The sequence below is a fragment of the Macaca mulatta genome, chromosome 10, assembly GCF_049350105.2.
Source record: "Macaca mulatta isolate MMU2019108-1 chromosome 10, T2T-MMU8v2.0, whole genome shotgun sequence".
Taxonomy (NCBI): Eukaryota; Metazoa; Chordata; class Mammalia; order Primates; family Cercopithecidae; genus Macaca; species Macaca mulatta.
This window is the reverse complement of record NC_133415.1, coordinates 89972501-89989268: the sequence shown is the minus strand read 5'-3', so window position 1 is coordinate 89989268 and position 16768 is coordinate 89972501. Positions and strand designations below refer to the sequence as shown.

General features: G+C 45.1%; 1 protein-coding gene across 9 annotated transcripts in view; it reads left to right on the top strand.

Moving 5' to 3' along the window:
* MROH8 (maestro heat like repeat family member 8) overlaps window positions 1-16768 on the top strand; it is a 77393-nt gene that overhangs the window by 47331 nt on the left and 13294 nt on the right. For 4 of the 9 annotated variants that reach the window (XR_001447523.3, NM_001193970.2, XM_077948308.1 and 1 more), the window contains 6 exon segments: window positions 4324-4459; window positions 7103-7293; window positions 10121-10258; window positions 10539-10653; window positions 11311-11451; window positions 15917-16081. Coding sequence is in view for 6 of the 9 variants with exons in the window: in NM_001193970.2 (NP_001180899.1) it covers window positions 4324-4459; window positions 7103-7293; window positions 10121-10258; window positions 10539-10653; window positions 11311-11451; window positions 15917-16081 (886 nt within the window). In the remaining 3 variants the exon portion in view is untranslated. 9 annotated transcript variants of the gene reach the window in all.

Sequence of the window (16768 nt, the reverse complement as noted above, 5' to 3'; positions counted from 1 at the left end):
AGACAGGAAGAAGGACAGGCATTGAAGCAGTTGCACCTTTTCAGGCAAAAGATGATGATGTCCTGATTAGGGCAGTGGCTCCAGAGATGGAGAGGAGGAGGGAGTAAAGAAGCAGGAGCATTGGCCAGACGCCGTGGCTCACACCTGTAATCCTAGCACTTTGGGTGGCCAAGGCGAGTGGATCACCTGAGGTCAGGAGTTCCAGATCATTCTGGCCAACATGGCGAACCCCGTCTCTACTAAAAGTAAAAAAATTAGCCAGGCTTGGTGGCGTGTGCCTGTAATCCCAGCTACTCTGCAGGCTGAGGCAGGAGAATTGCTTGAACCCAGGAGGCGGAGGTTGCAGTGAGCCAAGATTGCACCACTTCACTCCAGCCTGGGCAACAGAGCGAAACTCTGTTTCAAAAAAAAAAGAAAAAGAAAAAAAGAAATAGGAGCATCTGTAGGCAGACCTTGATTGAATCAGAAAGGAATGGCAGGGAGGAAGAAGGCATTCAGGCTAACTCCCCACTCCTCAGTTTTTGACTTTGGAGGCCAAGTTAATGGTGATATCATTTACTGACACAGGAATTACACTACATTTTCACCACTGACTGTTTCTCTATGGGACTTGAAATACTTTGAGAAACTCAGTTCACTAATGCAGGACCAAAGAAGTCATAGAGTGCGTATGTAACATATGTCCCTCATACTACCCTGGTGCAGTGCTCTGCCCCAGCATTCCACCAGAAGAGACAAGAGGCTGTTTCTCTTTCTATTCTGTAAGGACGCTACAACAAGATATTTGTTCTTAAAGATGTAGGCTTCTTTGGTCTCCTAGTGCAGTGTTTGTTAAAGTATCTGACACATTGCCTCAGAATCCCCTATGAAGCTTGTTTTAAAAAAAATGCATCTTCTGGCAAGGTATGGTGGCTCACACCTGTAATCCTAGCACTTTAGGAGGTTGAGATGGGTAGATGGCTTGAGCCCAAGAGTTCAAGACCAGCCTGAGCAATATGGTGAAACCCTGTCTCTACAGAAAGTGCAAAATTAGCGAGTTGTGGTGGCACACCCCTATAGTTCCAAATACTCAGGAGGCTGAGGTGGGAGAATTACCTGAGCCCGGGAAATTGAGACTGCAGTGAGCTATGATCATGCCACTGCACTCCAACCTGAGTGTCAGAGTAAAACCCTGTCTCAAAGAAAAAAAGCATTTTCCGAGACCCTACATCAGACCTACTATATTAGTCAGGACTCTTGGTTGGAAGTAGCAGAAACTGAGCTCACACTACCTTAAGGAATTGTATAGGCTTATATTACAGCAAAGTCCAAGGGTCTGTCGTCAGGATTGAATCCCGAGACTCAGTTTCTTTCATCAGGGCTCCATTAATCTCTCAGATGGACTTGCACTAAAGGTGGCAAAAATGGTTACCATCAGCTCAAAACTGCAGTGGAAAGGGTGTGTCATTTCCTTTTTAGCTCTGACAGATGTCCTGGGCAGGACTCTGGTTAGCCTGGCTTGGAGTCAGCTCCCACCAAACTACACGAACCAAATAGGATTATTATTAAGGATCTTGAAAAGGTAGTTTTCCAGAGGAATGATGGGCAAACAAAACCCATGTCACAACTACAGAATCAGAATCACTGGAGGTGGGAAGATTTTTTCCCATATTTTAAACAAACTCTCCAGGTGTTTCTCGCATTGAAATTCGTGAACCATTGGCTTAAAGGCTGTGCACTTTCTAAATTCAGAAGCATTTTCAGCACACTTAAAATGTGCGGCCAACCAAAAGCATTTTGTACCACTTCTCTCACAATAAACAGCTTCTCAAAGCACTTCATTTACTCCCTCAGGAATTCAGAGAAAATAACTGAGGGTAAGTAAACATGGGAATTTCTTTATGTCATCCCAGATGAATGTTCCTATTCTGCCATCTCATCATTCTGCAGCTGTGAGCTTTTTCAGCATCCTATATTGCCTTTCTGGCCTTTTCTTTAGAAGTTCTTTAGGATCTTCTTACTTTGTTTTATTCACAAATTAGAATCACTGAGGTGAGGAGTGAAATGTTGGGATAGTCTTTAAGCCCCTCAAGTTTTAGGATGATTCTCACAGTTGGAAGACCACACTTTTTTTTCTTTCTTTTTCTTTTCTTTTCTTTTTTTTCCCCCCAAGACAGAGTCTCACCCTGCCACGCAGGCTGGAGTGCAGTGGTATGATTTTGTCTCACCTCAGTCTCTGCCTCCTGGGTTCAAATGATCCTCCCACCTCAGCCTCCTGAGTAGCTGGGTCTATAGGCACATACCACCACACCTGGCTAATTTTACTTTTTTTGTAGAGACAGGGTTTCGCCATGTTTCCCAGGCTGGTGTTGAACTCCTGGGCTCAAGCAATCCTCCCATCTCAGCCTCCCAAAGTGCTGGGATTACAGGATTATAGGCCACCACATCTGGCCTGAAAGCTCACACTTTAAAAACTTACTCTAGCATACAAAGATGCCTAAGTAGATTCTGAAAATACAAGAATGGATTAAAAGCATGAGTAACTCCCAATTTTCTTCCCACTGTAATGTTCTTCCACAATGTTTACGTAACTCTCAGGTCCTACATTTGAATCAATGACAGAGAAGTTATTACATATTATTTTTCTTTAGAAGCTATCTCTTCTAAGCAAGATCGAAGCTTTATTTCAAAGATTAACTTTAGCCAAAATTTGAGGACCACAGACCAGATTGAATACATGTGTCTATAATGCCTTCTATGAACCTGGCATTGTGCAAGTCCCTGAGGAATTCCTAGAGGAAGAGCCAGAAAGAATCCTTTCCTTCAGAGGGAACAGATACACACATAAAGAACTGATGATAGCACACATAAGATTGAAGCGACCTCTAAGAAAAAGAAATTTTTTAAGTGCTATGAGAACTCTTATGAAAGACATGGTGAAGAAGCAAACAAGGATTCCTAGGAGACGTGATGCTGGAGCTGGACCTTGAAGGATTTTGATGGGCAGAGAAGAGTTTTGGAAAGGGTCTTCCAGTTTAAGAAAGTGACATAAGGATCGGGTACGGTGGCTCATGCCTATAATCCCAGCACTTTGGGAGGCTGAGGCGGGTGGATCGCTTGAGCCCAGGAGTTGAAGACCAGTCTGGGCAACATGGCGAGACCCCGTCTCTACAAAAACAAATTTAAAAATTAGCCAGGTATGGTGGCACATGCTTGTGGTCCCAGCTATTCAGGTGGCTGAGGCAGGAGGATTGCTTGAGCCCAGGAGTTCAAGGCTGCAGTGAGCTGTGTATGGCACCACTGCACTCCAGCCCAGGTGACAGAGTGAGACCCTGTCTTAAAAAAAAAAATTAAAAAAAAAAAGATAGTGACATAAGCAAAGGTATAGGGTTTTCAAAGTTGAGTTTCATTAGGTAAAGGTGAATGGTCTGAATGGTCTGGATGGTTTGAGCACAGAGTGTGTGATGGGGAAGTGGTGGGGCTGAAAAGTTAAGTCAGGACCAGGTTATGAATGGCCTTGAAGTCCATGCTGAGGCAATGGGAACTCGATTCGATAAAACCTGGCGGGTTTGGGGGTGGGGGGCAAGGGGAGGGAGACCATCAGGACAAATACCTAACACGTGTGGGCTTAACACCTAGATGACGGGTTGATGGGTATAGCAAACCACCATGGCACATGGATACCTATGTAACAAACCTGCACATTCTGCACATGTATCCCTGAACTTAAAGTGGAACTTAAATTAAAACTTAAAAAATTGGCTGGGTGCAGTGGCTCAGCCTGTAATCCCAGCACTTTGGGAGGCCAGGGTGGGCAGATCACTTGAGGTCAGGAGTTTGAGACCAGCCTGGCCAACATGGCGGCACCTTAGCTCTACTAAAAATACAAAAATTAGCCGGGCTGGTGGCAGGTACCTGTAATCCCAGCTACTCGGGAGACTGAAGCAAGGGAATTGACTGAACCCAGGAAACAGAGGTTGCAGTGAGATGAGATTGTGCCACTGACTCCAGCCTGAGTGACACTGCAAGACTCCATGTCAAAATAATAAGAATAATAAAATTTTAAAAAATAAATAAGTAAATAAAAGAAAATACGGAGCAATAGGAATCCTACTCTGCTTGTTGGCAAATAATGGATACAACCACTTTTTTTGTTTGTTTGTTTGTTTTTTGGTAGGGGACAGCGTCTCACAAGAAGTAATCAAAAAAACCTGGGGAGTTACTGTTATGAAATCAAAATCAGTCTTTTGACACCCTGAAGAACTGAGTAGAGAGGAGAACTTCTTGTAGATTGCATTGGAATCAGCCTTTCTCCTGAACCCTCTTGCTCTTTGGGATTTCCAGGCACCTGGCTGAGGTGTGGAGAATGCTGGCAGTGGAGCTTCCTAACACGACCTGGATTCTGTGGAGGCTCCTGAGGAAGCTGCAGAAATGCCATAATGAGCCCGCGCAGGAGAAGATGGCATATGTGGCTGTGGCTGTAAGCCCTTGAGCTCTGCCCCTCTAATGTCAGCCCCTCCCAGGATGACTGACCCCACACCCCAGTGGAGAGTGTTCCTTTTGGTCCCTCTCAAAGCCTGCATCTGTCATCCATTTATAAGTCTACAGTGTTTCTGCCAAGGGATTGACATGGAGGGAGATGGGGAAAGTGAAGGAGTCAGAATGCTTTAATACAAACTTGTCCAACCTGCCTTTTTTTGTTTTTGTTATTCTGTTTGGTTTTGTTTTAGGCTTTTGACAGCCTGAAGCCATGGTGTTTAATTTCTGTCTCTAGTGATAAGCGGAAAAGAGGGATGAGGAAGGGGCTTTGTTGGCCCAACCAGAAACAGAAATTAAGAACCCATGACTGTCATCTGTCCCTTGGAAACATCCCTGGTTTAATATGTTTAAAACATTCCTTCCCTCATATTCTAAAAAATATGTATCATCATAGTTAAAGAACAATGCAAACTTGTGGGAAAAAAACTTCAAATATTGTAGAACTGTATAAAACAAAGTGCAGACCAGATGCAGTGGCTCACACCTATAATCCCAACACTTTGGGAGACCAAGGCAGGTAGATCACCTGAGGTCAGGAGTTCAAGACCAGCCTGGCCAATATGGTGAAACCCCATCTCTACTAAAATACAAAAATTAGCGGGGTATAGTGGTGCTCACCTGTAATCCCAGCTATTCAAGAGGCTGAGGCAGGAGAATTGCTTGAACCTGGGAGGCAGAGGTTGCAGTGAGCCAAGATTGCATGCTACCACACTCCAGCCTGGGCAACAGAGTAAGACTCCGTCTCAGAAAAAAAAAAAAAAAAAAAAAAAAGACCAGGCACAGTGACTCTCACCTGTAATTCCAGCACTTTGGGAGGCCAAGGCGGGCCGATCACTTGAGGTCAGGAGTTTGAGACCAACCTGACCCCAACATGATGCAACCCCATCTCTACTTAAAATACAAAAATTAGCCAGGCATGGTGGCGGCCACCTGTAATCCCAGCTACTCAGGAGATTAAGGCAGGAGAATTACTTGAGCCCGGGAGGCAGAGGTTGCAGTGCGCCGAGATCATGCCACTGTACTCCAGCCTGGGTGACAGCGCGAGACTCTGTCTCAAAAAAAAAAAAAGAAAGAAAGAAAGTGCAGATCTCCCTGAGCAGAGGTTGGCCAGCTTTCTGTAAAAGACCAGATGGTAAGTATTTTAAGCTTTGTAGGCCCCATATAGTCTCTGTCACATATTCTTTGGATTTTTTTAAAAAAATCCTTTTTTTAAAAAGTGTAAAAACCTTTCTTAGCTCATATCTGTAACAATCTCCCTAAAAATGAACTTTCCAGAAGTCTTTATACATATATAAACTTTTCGTGTATCTATTTGGTATACATTTTTTCCTTTTAAATACTTTATTTTTTAGAGCAGTTTTAAGTTCACAGAAAAACTGAGCAGACAGTACGGCGTTCCCATAAACCTTCTGCCTCCACACACACACAGCCTGCTCCACTATCAACATTTACTTTTTACTTTATTTTCTCCCCGACCAGTTTATGGTTCAGCTTTCTGTGCTCTCAATTATTGTTATTTTTCTTTTCGAGACAGGGTCTCACTCTGTTGCCCAGGCTGGACTGCAGTGGCATGATCTCAGCTCACTGCGACCTGTTCCTCCTGGGTTCAAGCGATCCTCCCACATCAGCCTCCCTGAGTAGCTGGGAATACAAGAGAGTGTCACCATGCCTGGTTAATTTTTGTATTTTTTGGTAGAGACGGGGATTCCCCATGTTGCCCTATCTGGTCTCGAACTCCTGGGCTCAAACAATCCTCCTGCCTCAGCCTCCCAAAATGCTGAGATTACAGACGTGAGCCACCACACCTAGCCTTGTATATGTTTTTAATTGGCCATTTATATTTCTTTTATGACTTGTTTGTTCATTTCCTGTACACCAGTCCTTCTCAGATTTAATATGCACACAAACCGCAATCACTTGGGGATATTATTAAAATGCAGGTTCTGATGTGGAAGATCTGGGATGGGGCTTGAGATTCTCCCTGTTTAACCAGCTCCCAGGTGATGACAGTGCTACTGGTATGCGGCCTACCCTTTGACCAATAAGCCTTCACTTTTTTTTTACTGCTATGTAAGAGCATTTTATATAGTAAGAATAATATATTGATACAAATACTTCTCCAGGTTGTTGTCATCTAACTCTTTTTCTTTTTTTTGAGACGGGGTCTCACTCTGTCACCCAAACTGGAGTGCAATGGCACAATCTTGGCTCACTGCAACCTCCACCTCTCAGGTTTAAGCGATTCTCCTGCCTCTGCCTCCTGAGTAGCTGGGATTACAGGCATGAGCCACCACACCTGGCTAATTTTTCTGTATTTTTAGTAGAGATGGGGTTTCACTATGTTGACCAAGCTGGTCTCAAACTCCTGACCTAAGGTGATCCACCCACCTTGGCCTCCCACAGTGCTGGGATTACAGGCATGAGCTACTGCACCTGGCCTGTTGTCATCTAACTTTATGGTAAATGTTGCCCTGGCTTTATATTTGTATGTAGTCAAATATATTAATAGTTTCCTTCATGACTTCATGACTTCTGTATTTCAAAATGGCAGGTGCTTAGTTCTGCTCTGTCTTTTCCACCACAGGCAACAGATGCCCTTTATGAGGTGTTTTTGGGAAACAGGCTTCGAGCAGCTACATTCCGACTCTTTCCTCAGCTTCTCATGACACTGCTCATCCAGATTCATCATAGCATCGGCCTCACCATGTCTGATGTCGACATCCCAAGTGGCCTGTACACAGAACAGGAAGTGTCTTCAGAGGTCACCCCTTTGTGGTACTGCCCATCATTATTTCATTGACATTAAGTAACACGTACTAAGGACTGGGCACTGTGGTAAACACAGGGATAGCCAAGATGTAGTTCCAACTGGAGGGGAGCTTATAACCTTCAATCCTCATGAGCCATCAAGATGAAATGCCCAGGAATCATTCTGAGCTTTCATTGGTTATCTTTGGTTTTATTGGTAACAAGGTAAATTTGGCTATCTGGGTTGTATCTGGGTTAGCCAAATGTGGTATTTTGTTAACCCTTTCCTAACAAATCAAGTAGAGATGGAAACAAAACAGCCTAAACCTACCTCCAAAACTGATGCACCATGCAGTGATTTTTTTTTTTTTTTTTGGAGATGGAGTCTTGCTCAGTTGCCCAGGCTGGAGCGCAGTGGCACGACCTCAGCTCACTGCAAGCTCCGCCTCCCGGGTTCACACCATTCTCCTGCCTCAGCCTCCTGAGTCGCTGGGAGTACAGGTGCCCGCCACCACGCCCAGCTAATTTTTGTATTTTTAGTAGAGACAGGGTTTCACCTTGTTAGCCAGGATGGTCTCAATCTCCTGACCTCATGATCCACCCATCTTGGCCTCCGAAAGTGCTGGGATTACAGGCGTGAGCCACCGCGCCCAGCCGGAGAGAGATTTTTAAGTTCCATTAGAGTCTCAGTAGAAATTTCTTAGTGGTGTTGGTCGGGTGTGGTGGCTCATGCCTGTAATCCCAGCACTTTGGGAGGCTGAGGCAGGTGGATCACCTGAGGTCAGGAGTTTGAGACCAGCCTGGCCAACATGGTGAAACCCCGTCTCTACTAAAAATACAAAAATTAGCGGGGTGTACTGGCACATGCCTGTAATCCCAGCTACTCAGGAGGCTGAGGCAGGAGAATCACTTGAACCTGGGAGACAGAGACTACGGTGAGCCGAGATCACACCATTGTACTCCAGCCTGGGCAACAGAGCGAGATTCTGTCTAAAAAAATAATAATAATAATAAAGAAGTTTTTTAGTGTTGCTATGGTACATGGATTTCTTTCAGAGAAAGTACTATAATGTGACATATTTAAGAACACCTGACTAAGTCAGTAGACCTGAGTTCTAGTGCAGTTCTCATTCATCCATTCAACTAGTTCTATACCCTGAGCAAATCTATTGTTCTGTGCCTCCGTTTCCTTATCTATAAATGAAAAGGTCAGGCAAGGTGATCTTGAAGGACCCTTCCAGCTTTATTTATTATTTTGTTTTATTTTTTGAGACAGGGTCTCTGTCTGTCACCCAGGCTGGAGTGCAGTGGCATGATCATGGCTCACTGCAGCCTCAACATCCTGGGTTCACGTGATCCTCCCACCTCAGCCTCCTGCGTAGCTGAACCACAGTTGCCTGCCACCATGCCCAGCTAATTATTTTTATTTTTTGTAGAGAAGGGGTCTCACTGTGTTGCTCAGGCTCCTTCCAGCTTTAAGATTCTCTGATGCTAGGTATGGGATAACAGTTCAGTAAGTAGCTTTTAAAGACAGTGGAGGGCCAGGCACAATGGCTCATTCCTGTAATCCCAGCACTTTGGGAGGCCAAGGCAGGAGGATCATTTGAAGCTAGGAGTTTAAGAACAGCCTAGGCAACAGGGCAAGACCCTGTCTCTACAAAAAATTTTTAGGCTGGGTGCAGTGGCCCACATGTGTAATTCCAACACTTTGGGAGTCTGAGGCAGGAGGACTACTTGAGCTCAGGAGTTCAGGACCAGCCTGGGCAACATGGTGAAACCCTGTCTCTACAAAAATTAGCCAAGCATGTTGGCACACACTTGTGGTCCCAACTACTCGGGAGGCTGAGGTGGGAAGATTGCTTGAGCCTAGGAGATTGAGACTGCAGTGAGCAGAAATCACGCCACTGCACTCCAACCTGGGCGACAGAACCAGACCCTGTCTCAAAACAATTTTTTTTCTTAAATTATCGGAGCCAGATGGCACGTGCCTGTAATTACAGCTACTCTGGATGCTGAGGCAGGAGGATCACTTGAGCCCAGGAGCTCAAGGCTACAGTGAGCCACGATGGCACCCTTGCCCTCCAGTTTGGGTGACAGAACAAGACCCTGTCTCAATAAATAAATAAATAATAAAAACAGTGGAGATAAATTGTGTGGGGTAAATTGTATCTCAGTAAAACTTAAAAAAAAAAAAGCAGTGTGTGTCTGTTTAGCATCCCAGATCATTTCTTTTATCATAGATTTCCTTCTAAACTCCTGGGGAAATGAGACCTAGTTAGATTTCTTTATGCTGAGATCTTGTGTAAAGGGCCTTACAAGTTATTAGAGCATTAAGACTCTTTTGGTCTCACTACTGCACTTGACTAGTCTTGAAAGTAGGCCGGGCATGGTGGCTCATGCCTGTAATTCCAACACTTTGGGAGGCCGAGATGGGCATATCATCTGAGGTCAGGAGTTTGAGACCAGCCTGACCAACATGGTGAAACCCCTTCTCTACTAAAAATACAAAAATTAGCTGGGTGTGGTGGCGCGTGCCTGTAATCCCAGCTACTCAGGACGCTGAGGCAGGAGAATTGCTTGAACCAGGGAGGCGGAGGTTGCAGCAAGCCACGATCTCACCACTGCACTCCTGCCTGGGCAACAGAGCAAGCCTCCGTCTCAAAACAAAAAAAAAAGAAGAAGAAGAAGAAAGTAAAAGAAAAAAGAGAAGAGTCTTTTGGGCAGTCTGGGAAGGAGAGAATTATAGTCCAGCAGTTGTCAATGCATGGCCCTCCTCTGTGAGAATGGGGTGATTGTGTGCTGGGCAGTTGGAGGGACCTACTCAAATCACCCACACTGTTTTTGTTTGATTTAGCTTTGCCATGCAGGCTACAAAGACTCTCCTCCTCAGAACATGCTGCTTGCAGGAATTCAACATCATGGAAAAGAATAAAGGATGGGCTCTCCTGGGAGGAAAAGATTGCCATCTTCAGGGAGTATTTCTCCTTGCCAAGTGAGGCTTCCTTGTCATGCATACACCCACCTGTTCTAAATCAGCATTGTTTTGGGTATTTATTTCCCTTCTAGTTATCACAGCAACTAAGGTTGAATAACCTCCTTATAAGAGGGTGGGCAAATATCCATAATGCTAGGCAAATTTTTCAGAGGTCCTGGCCCTACCATATACTGTCCTGTAGCTGGGCAAGAACTTCCAGAGGGTCCCCAGCCCTGAGACAATGCCCTCTGGATGGGAGCATATCTGAGAGTCATTCTGTTGGTGTTGTGTTTTGCAGCGCATTGCTGGAAAGAAATCGGCTCCTTGCACAGAAGGTCATGTACTTATTAGTGCCTTTTCTTAACCGAGGGAATGATAAACATAAACTCACATCTGCAGGGTTTTTTGTGGAGGTAAGACTTATTCTTTAGAAGCTGGATTCAGGAAGCTTACGAAGCAGCAATCCCTGCCTTCCTAGGCTACTTCGAGTTAGTGACATGTTGGGATCTGTTTCAAGAGTAAGATAGAAATAATTTTCAGATTCAAGGCTGGGCGCGGTGGCTCATGCCTGTAATCCCAGCATTTTGGGAGGCTGAAGCAGGCAGATCACCTGAGTTCAGGAGTTCAAAACTAACCTGGCCAACATGGTGAAACCCTGTCTGTACTAAAAATACAAAATAATTAGCTGGGCTTGGTGACAGGCTCCTGTAATCTCAGCTATTCGGGAGGCTGAGGCACGAGAATCGCTTGAACCCAGGAGGCAGAGGTTGCAGTGAGCCAAGATCACACCACTGCACTCCAGCCTGGGCAACAGAGTGAGACTCCATCTCAGAAAAACAAAACAAAAAACCACAAAAAAGAAAGAATTTTCAGATTGAAGCCTCTCGAAATTCTTCTTTCCACACGTGCATAATTCAGTATTCCTTGTGTACCTATAGGGTAAATAAATATCCTGTATGTTCTGTATTGTAGAGATTTAAAAGGAAAATATATGCTTTAGCATTGGTGGGAAGGTAGTTCCCCACATGAAAGAAAGATCATTTTTTTGGCTGATCTCTGGGTTCTTTCAGCTTCTCCGGAGTCCAGTGGCCAAGAGACTGCCCAGCATATACTCTGTTGCCCGCTTTAAAGACTGGCTACAAGATGGAAATCATCTCTTTAGAATTCTCGGCCTGAGGGGACTGTATAATCTTGTTGGACACCAGGAGATGGTAGGAGGGGCCCCCAGACCATGGATTCTTTTCTTTTCTTTTCTTTTCTTTTCTTTTCTTTTCTTTTCCTTTTCTTTTCTTTTCTTTCTTGCTTGCTTTCTTGCTTTCTTTCTCTTTCTCTCTTTTTCTTCCTTTCTTTCTTTCTTTGCTTTCTTTCCTTCCTTTCTTCCTTCCCTTCTCTTTCTTTTCTTCTTTCTTTCTTTCTTTCTTTCTTTCTTTCTTTCTTTCTTTCTCTCATTCTCTCTTTCTCTCTTCTTTCTTTTCTTCTTTTTTTTTTCTTTTTTTGAGATAGGGTCTTGCTTTGTTGCCCAGGCTGGAGTTCAGTGACACCATCACTGCACGCTACAGCTTCAACCTCCCGGGCTCAAGTGATCCTCCTGTCTCACCCTCCTGAGTAGCAAGGACCACAGGCGCATGCCACTATGCCCAGCTGATTTTTAAAATTTTGATAGAGACAGAGTTTCACTGTGTTGCCAGGGCTGTTCTCAAACTCCTGGGCTCAAGTGATCTGCCTACCTCAGCCTCCCAAAATATTGGGATTACAGGTGTGAGCCACAGCTCCAGGCCCAGACCACTGATTCCTAAGATACAAATAAATCACCCAAAACAGCACCTAAGAAACTGAAAACAGCTGAGGACAGTTGGGTAACCTGGGGACAGGAGTAGGTGGGAGAGGGTCTTTTTGCCTGCACGTCCTTTTGTATCATTTAAAATTTTATGCCTAAGAAATAGGCAAGTAGTGTCTATTTAAAAACTAATGAAATTGGCCGGGCACGATGGCTCACGCCTATAATCACAGCACTTTGGGAAGCCGTGGCAGGCGGATCACATGGTGAGGAGTTTGAGGCTAGCCTGGCCAACATGGTGAAACCCCGTCTCTGCTAAAAATACAAAAATTAGCCGGGCGTGGTGGCACACGCCTGTAATTCCAGCTACTCAGTAGACTGAGGCAGGAGAATCGCATGAACCCGGGAGGCGGAGGTTGCAGTGAGCCGAGACGGCACCACTGCACTCCAGTCTTGCTCCAGAGCAAGACTCCATCTCAGAAAAAAAAGAGGCCAGACGCGGTGGCTCACGCCTATAATCCTATAATACTAACACTTTGGGAGCCAAGGCGGGTGAATCACCTGAGGTCAAGAGTTCAAGACCAGCCTAACCAACATGGAGAAACCCCATCTCTGCTAAGAATACAAAAATTAGCCAGGCATGGTGGCGCATGCCTATAATCCCAGCTACTCGGGAGGCTAAGGCAGGAGAATCATTTGAACCTGGGAAGCGGAGGTTGCAGTGAACAGAGATTGCACCATTGCACTCCAGCCTGGGCAACAAGAGCAAAACTCTGTCCCACAAAAAAAAAGAAAAAAAAAGTTAATGGAATTAGATGAAATAAATTAAAAATCCAAATCATATATATTCATAATAGTTGATAGGTGCAATTTGCATGGGAGGTATACTCATTATCACAACCTGGATAGCATTTAGGTATTGTTTTATGCCTTGTACCATGTTGCCCCATGGAGTAGATTGAAAAGACCATTGATATGCTCCCAAGATGCTTGTCATTTAAAAAAAAGATCCCTGACATTCATGTTGGAAGAAAGCTCATCTTCCATAGGCCTGATGAGAAAACTAAGCCTAAGCCAGAAGACATGAGGAATTTCTGAAGCTTCAGTTTTGTCACTGGAGTTCTATTTCTTTTTCTTTCTTTCTTTTTCTTTTTCTTTTCTTTTTTTTTTTTTTTTTTTTTGGGACAGGGACTCTCTTTGTCACCCAGGCTAGAGTGCATTGGCATAATCTTGGCTCACCGCAACCTCTGCCTCCTGGGTTCAAGCGATTCTCCAAGTCTCCAAGTCCCAGCTTTCCAAGTACCTGGGATTACAGGCGTCTGCCATTATGCCTGGCTAATTTTTGTATGTTTTAGTAGGGACAGAGTTTCACCATGTTGGCCAGGCTGGTCTCAAGTGATCTGCCTGCCTCACCCTTCCAAAGTGCTGGGATTACAGGTGTGAGCCACCACAGGTGGTATGGAGTTCTATTTTATTTATTTGTTTATTTATTTTTATTTTATTTTATTTTATATTTTTTTGAGATGGAGTCTGGCTCTGTCGCCCAGGCTGGAGTGCAGTGGCGCGATCTTGGCTTACTGCAAGGCTCTGCCTCTCAGGTTCATACCATTCTCCTGACTCAGCCTCCCAAGTAGCTGGGATGATGTGCACCTGCCACCATGCCTGGCTAATTTTTTGTATTTTTTACTAGAGATGGGGTTTCATGTGTTAGCCAGGATGGTCTCAACCTCATGATCCGCCCGTCTCGGCCTCCCAAAGTGCTGGGATTACAGGCATGAGCCACTGTGCCTGGCCTATTTTTACTTTTTAAATTTTTTTTTAGAGACAGGGTCCTGCTCTGTTGCCCAGGCTAGAGTACAGTGACATGATCATGGCTCACTGCAGCCTTGAACTCCTGGCCTTAACCAGTCCTCTTACCTCAGCCTCCAGAGTAGCTGGGATTACAGGCGTGAACCACTTCACCAAATATTTTATTTAAAAATATTTGGGGCCAGGTGCAGTGGCTCACGCCTGTAATCCCAGCACTTCGGGAGGCCGAGGCGAGCAGATCACCTGATGTCAGGAGTTTGAGACCAACCTGGCCAATGTAGTGAAACTCCATCTCTACTAAAAATGCAAAAATTAGCCATGGTAGCATATGCCTGTAGTCCCAGCTAGTTGGGAGGCTGAGGCAGGAGAATTGCTTAAACCCGTGAAGCAGAGGTTGTAGTGAGCCAAGATCGCACCACTGCACTCCAGCCTGAATGACAGAGCGACACCCTGTCTTAAAAAAAAAAAATGTATTTCTGAAGCAAAAATGACAAATGTCAATGTATGTTAATTCTGGTTGATTGGATACATTAATATCTATTGCTTTATTCTACTTACTTTTTCTTTTTTTAAAAAATTGACTTCCTAACTTGTGTTTATATTCTACTTACTTTTTCATGTGTATGTTTAAACTTTACAACCCTGAGACTGCTTGCTTTCAGTAGTTTCAGAAGAGCAGAATCCCTTTTCAGAATGAGAAGAACCCTTAAGTCCTCAGTCAAATTCTGCTTGAATTCCTGCCCGGGGATCTGTTTTCACACTGCTATAAAGATACTCCCTGAGACTGGGTAATTTATAAACAAAGGAGGTTTACTAGACTCTCAATTCCGCACGGCTAGGGAGGCCTCAGGAAACTTACAATCATGGCAGAAGGCAAAGGGGAAGCAGATACATCTTCACAACGGCAGAGCAGGAGAGAGACAGAAAGCAGGGGAAACTGCTACTTTTATTTTATTTTATTTTTTTTGAGACCGAGTCTCGCTGTGTCACCTAGGGTGGAGTGCAGTGGTGTGATCTCGGTTCACTGCAACCTCTGCCATCTGAGTTCAAGCTAAGCAATTCTCCTGCCTCAGCCTCCTGAGTAGCTGGGACCACAGGCACGCACCACCGTGCCAGGCTTTTTTTTTTTTTTTGGAGACAGAGTTTTGCTCTTGTTACCCAGGCTGGAGTGCAGTGGTGCGATCTCGGCTCACTGCAACCTTCGTCTGCCGGGTTCAAGCAATTCTCCTGTCTCAGCCTCCTGAGTACCTGGGATTACAGGTATGTGCTACCATGCCTGGCTAATTTTTGTATTTTTAGTAGAGACAGGGTTTTGCCATGTTGATTAGGCAACTCCTGACCTCAGGTGATTCACCCGCCTCGGCTTCCCAGAGTGCTGGGATTACAGGCGTGAGCCACCGCGCTGGGCCTAATTTTTGTATTTTTAGTAGAGATGGGGTTTCGCCATATTGCCAGAATGGTCTCGAACTCCTGATCTCGAGTGATTCATCTGCCTTGGCCTCCCAAAGTGCTGGGATTACAGGCATGAGCCTCCGCGCCCAGCCAAAACTGCCACTTTAAAACCATCAGATCTCCTGAGACCTCCCTCACTATCATGAGAACAGCGTGGGGGAAGCCACCCTCATGAGCCAATCACTTCCCACCAAGTCCCTCCCTCTACATGTGGGAATTATCATTCAAGATGAAATTTAGGTGGGGACACAGAGCCAAACCATATCAGGATCTTTGAGCCTCTGTTTGGATACCTTGTGTGTTTGGGAGCTCACCGTGGCCTGAGCTACCTGTTCCACTTTCCCTTGTTAGCAGAGCTCTTCCTTACAGTTAGCCCAAGCCCATAGCCCTAGACCTTCCCTGCCTGGTCCCACTTTTGCCCTTGAGGCAACTCAAAGCAGCTCTGCCCCACCTCTATGTATCGGACCCGCCAGTACTGAGAGAGGGCCATCATATCCCCTTCTTCTCCCTTCTGGATCTGCCAGCCCTAACAAAAATCAGTGAGCACTAGGTGCTAAGTAAAGATGGGGAGCACCCCCTTTGGTACCAGGTGACGTGCGATCAGGAGAAAAGCTGATGTGCTCCCTTTGGCCACACAGAGAGAAGACATCAAGAGCCTGTTGCCGTACATCGTAGACAGCTTGCGTGAAACCGATAAGAAGATCGTTCTGTCAGCCATCCAGATACTCCTGCAACTTGTTAGAACAATGGATTTCACTACCCTGGCTGCCATGATGAGGACTCTGTTCTCCTTATTTGGTGATGTAAGATAATCAGAGAGGAGAGACTTTCCTAGGAGGAGGGTAATGGGCATAACAGCAAACAGAAGTTGGTACAGTAATAAATACACTCTACTAGGTGTAGGACTTTTACTTTCAGAGCATTTCAAACCTGCTCTCTTAAGACCCTTCCAGGTAACCTGTGATGTTGATAGGGCAGATGTTATTGTTTTTCAGATTTAACAACCACAACAACAACAAAAAACTGAACCTAGAAACTTGCTAAGGTACTACCCTGCTTTGTGATGGGGAAGGGGAAAACATTCTTTCCCTTCAAGAACTATCAGAACTGGGTCAAGATGGTGGATGATATTTATGTCCCTGTCCCAAATCCCATATATTTCTCAAGAGGAAATACATGGAGCACAGTGACAGCATCCTTGGAAGAGTAAAACATACCAAGGCTGGGATTTCAGATTTCCGCAAAACAGCCTGTGTGAATGGTTCCTGCCTGTACCAGGCACAAGGTTTACTGACTACAGGTGAGACTGTGTGCATCTCTCACTTGTAGAGTGAGAAAACAAGTAGTGCCAAAGCAGCAAGTCTTACTGTGTCCATATATATATGACAGGGAGGGAGATGGAGGCTTGCTCTGTTGCCCAGGCTGGAGTGCAGTGGTGTGATCTTGGCCCACTGCAACCTCCGCCTCCCAGGTTCAAGTGATTCTCCTGC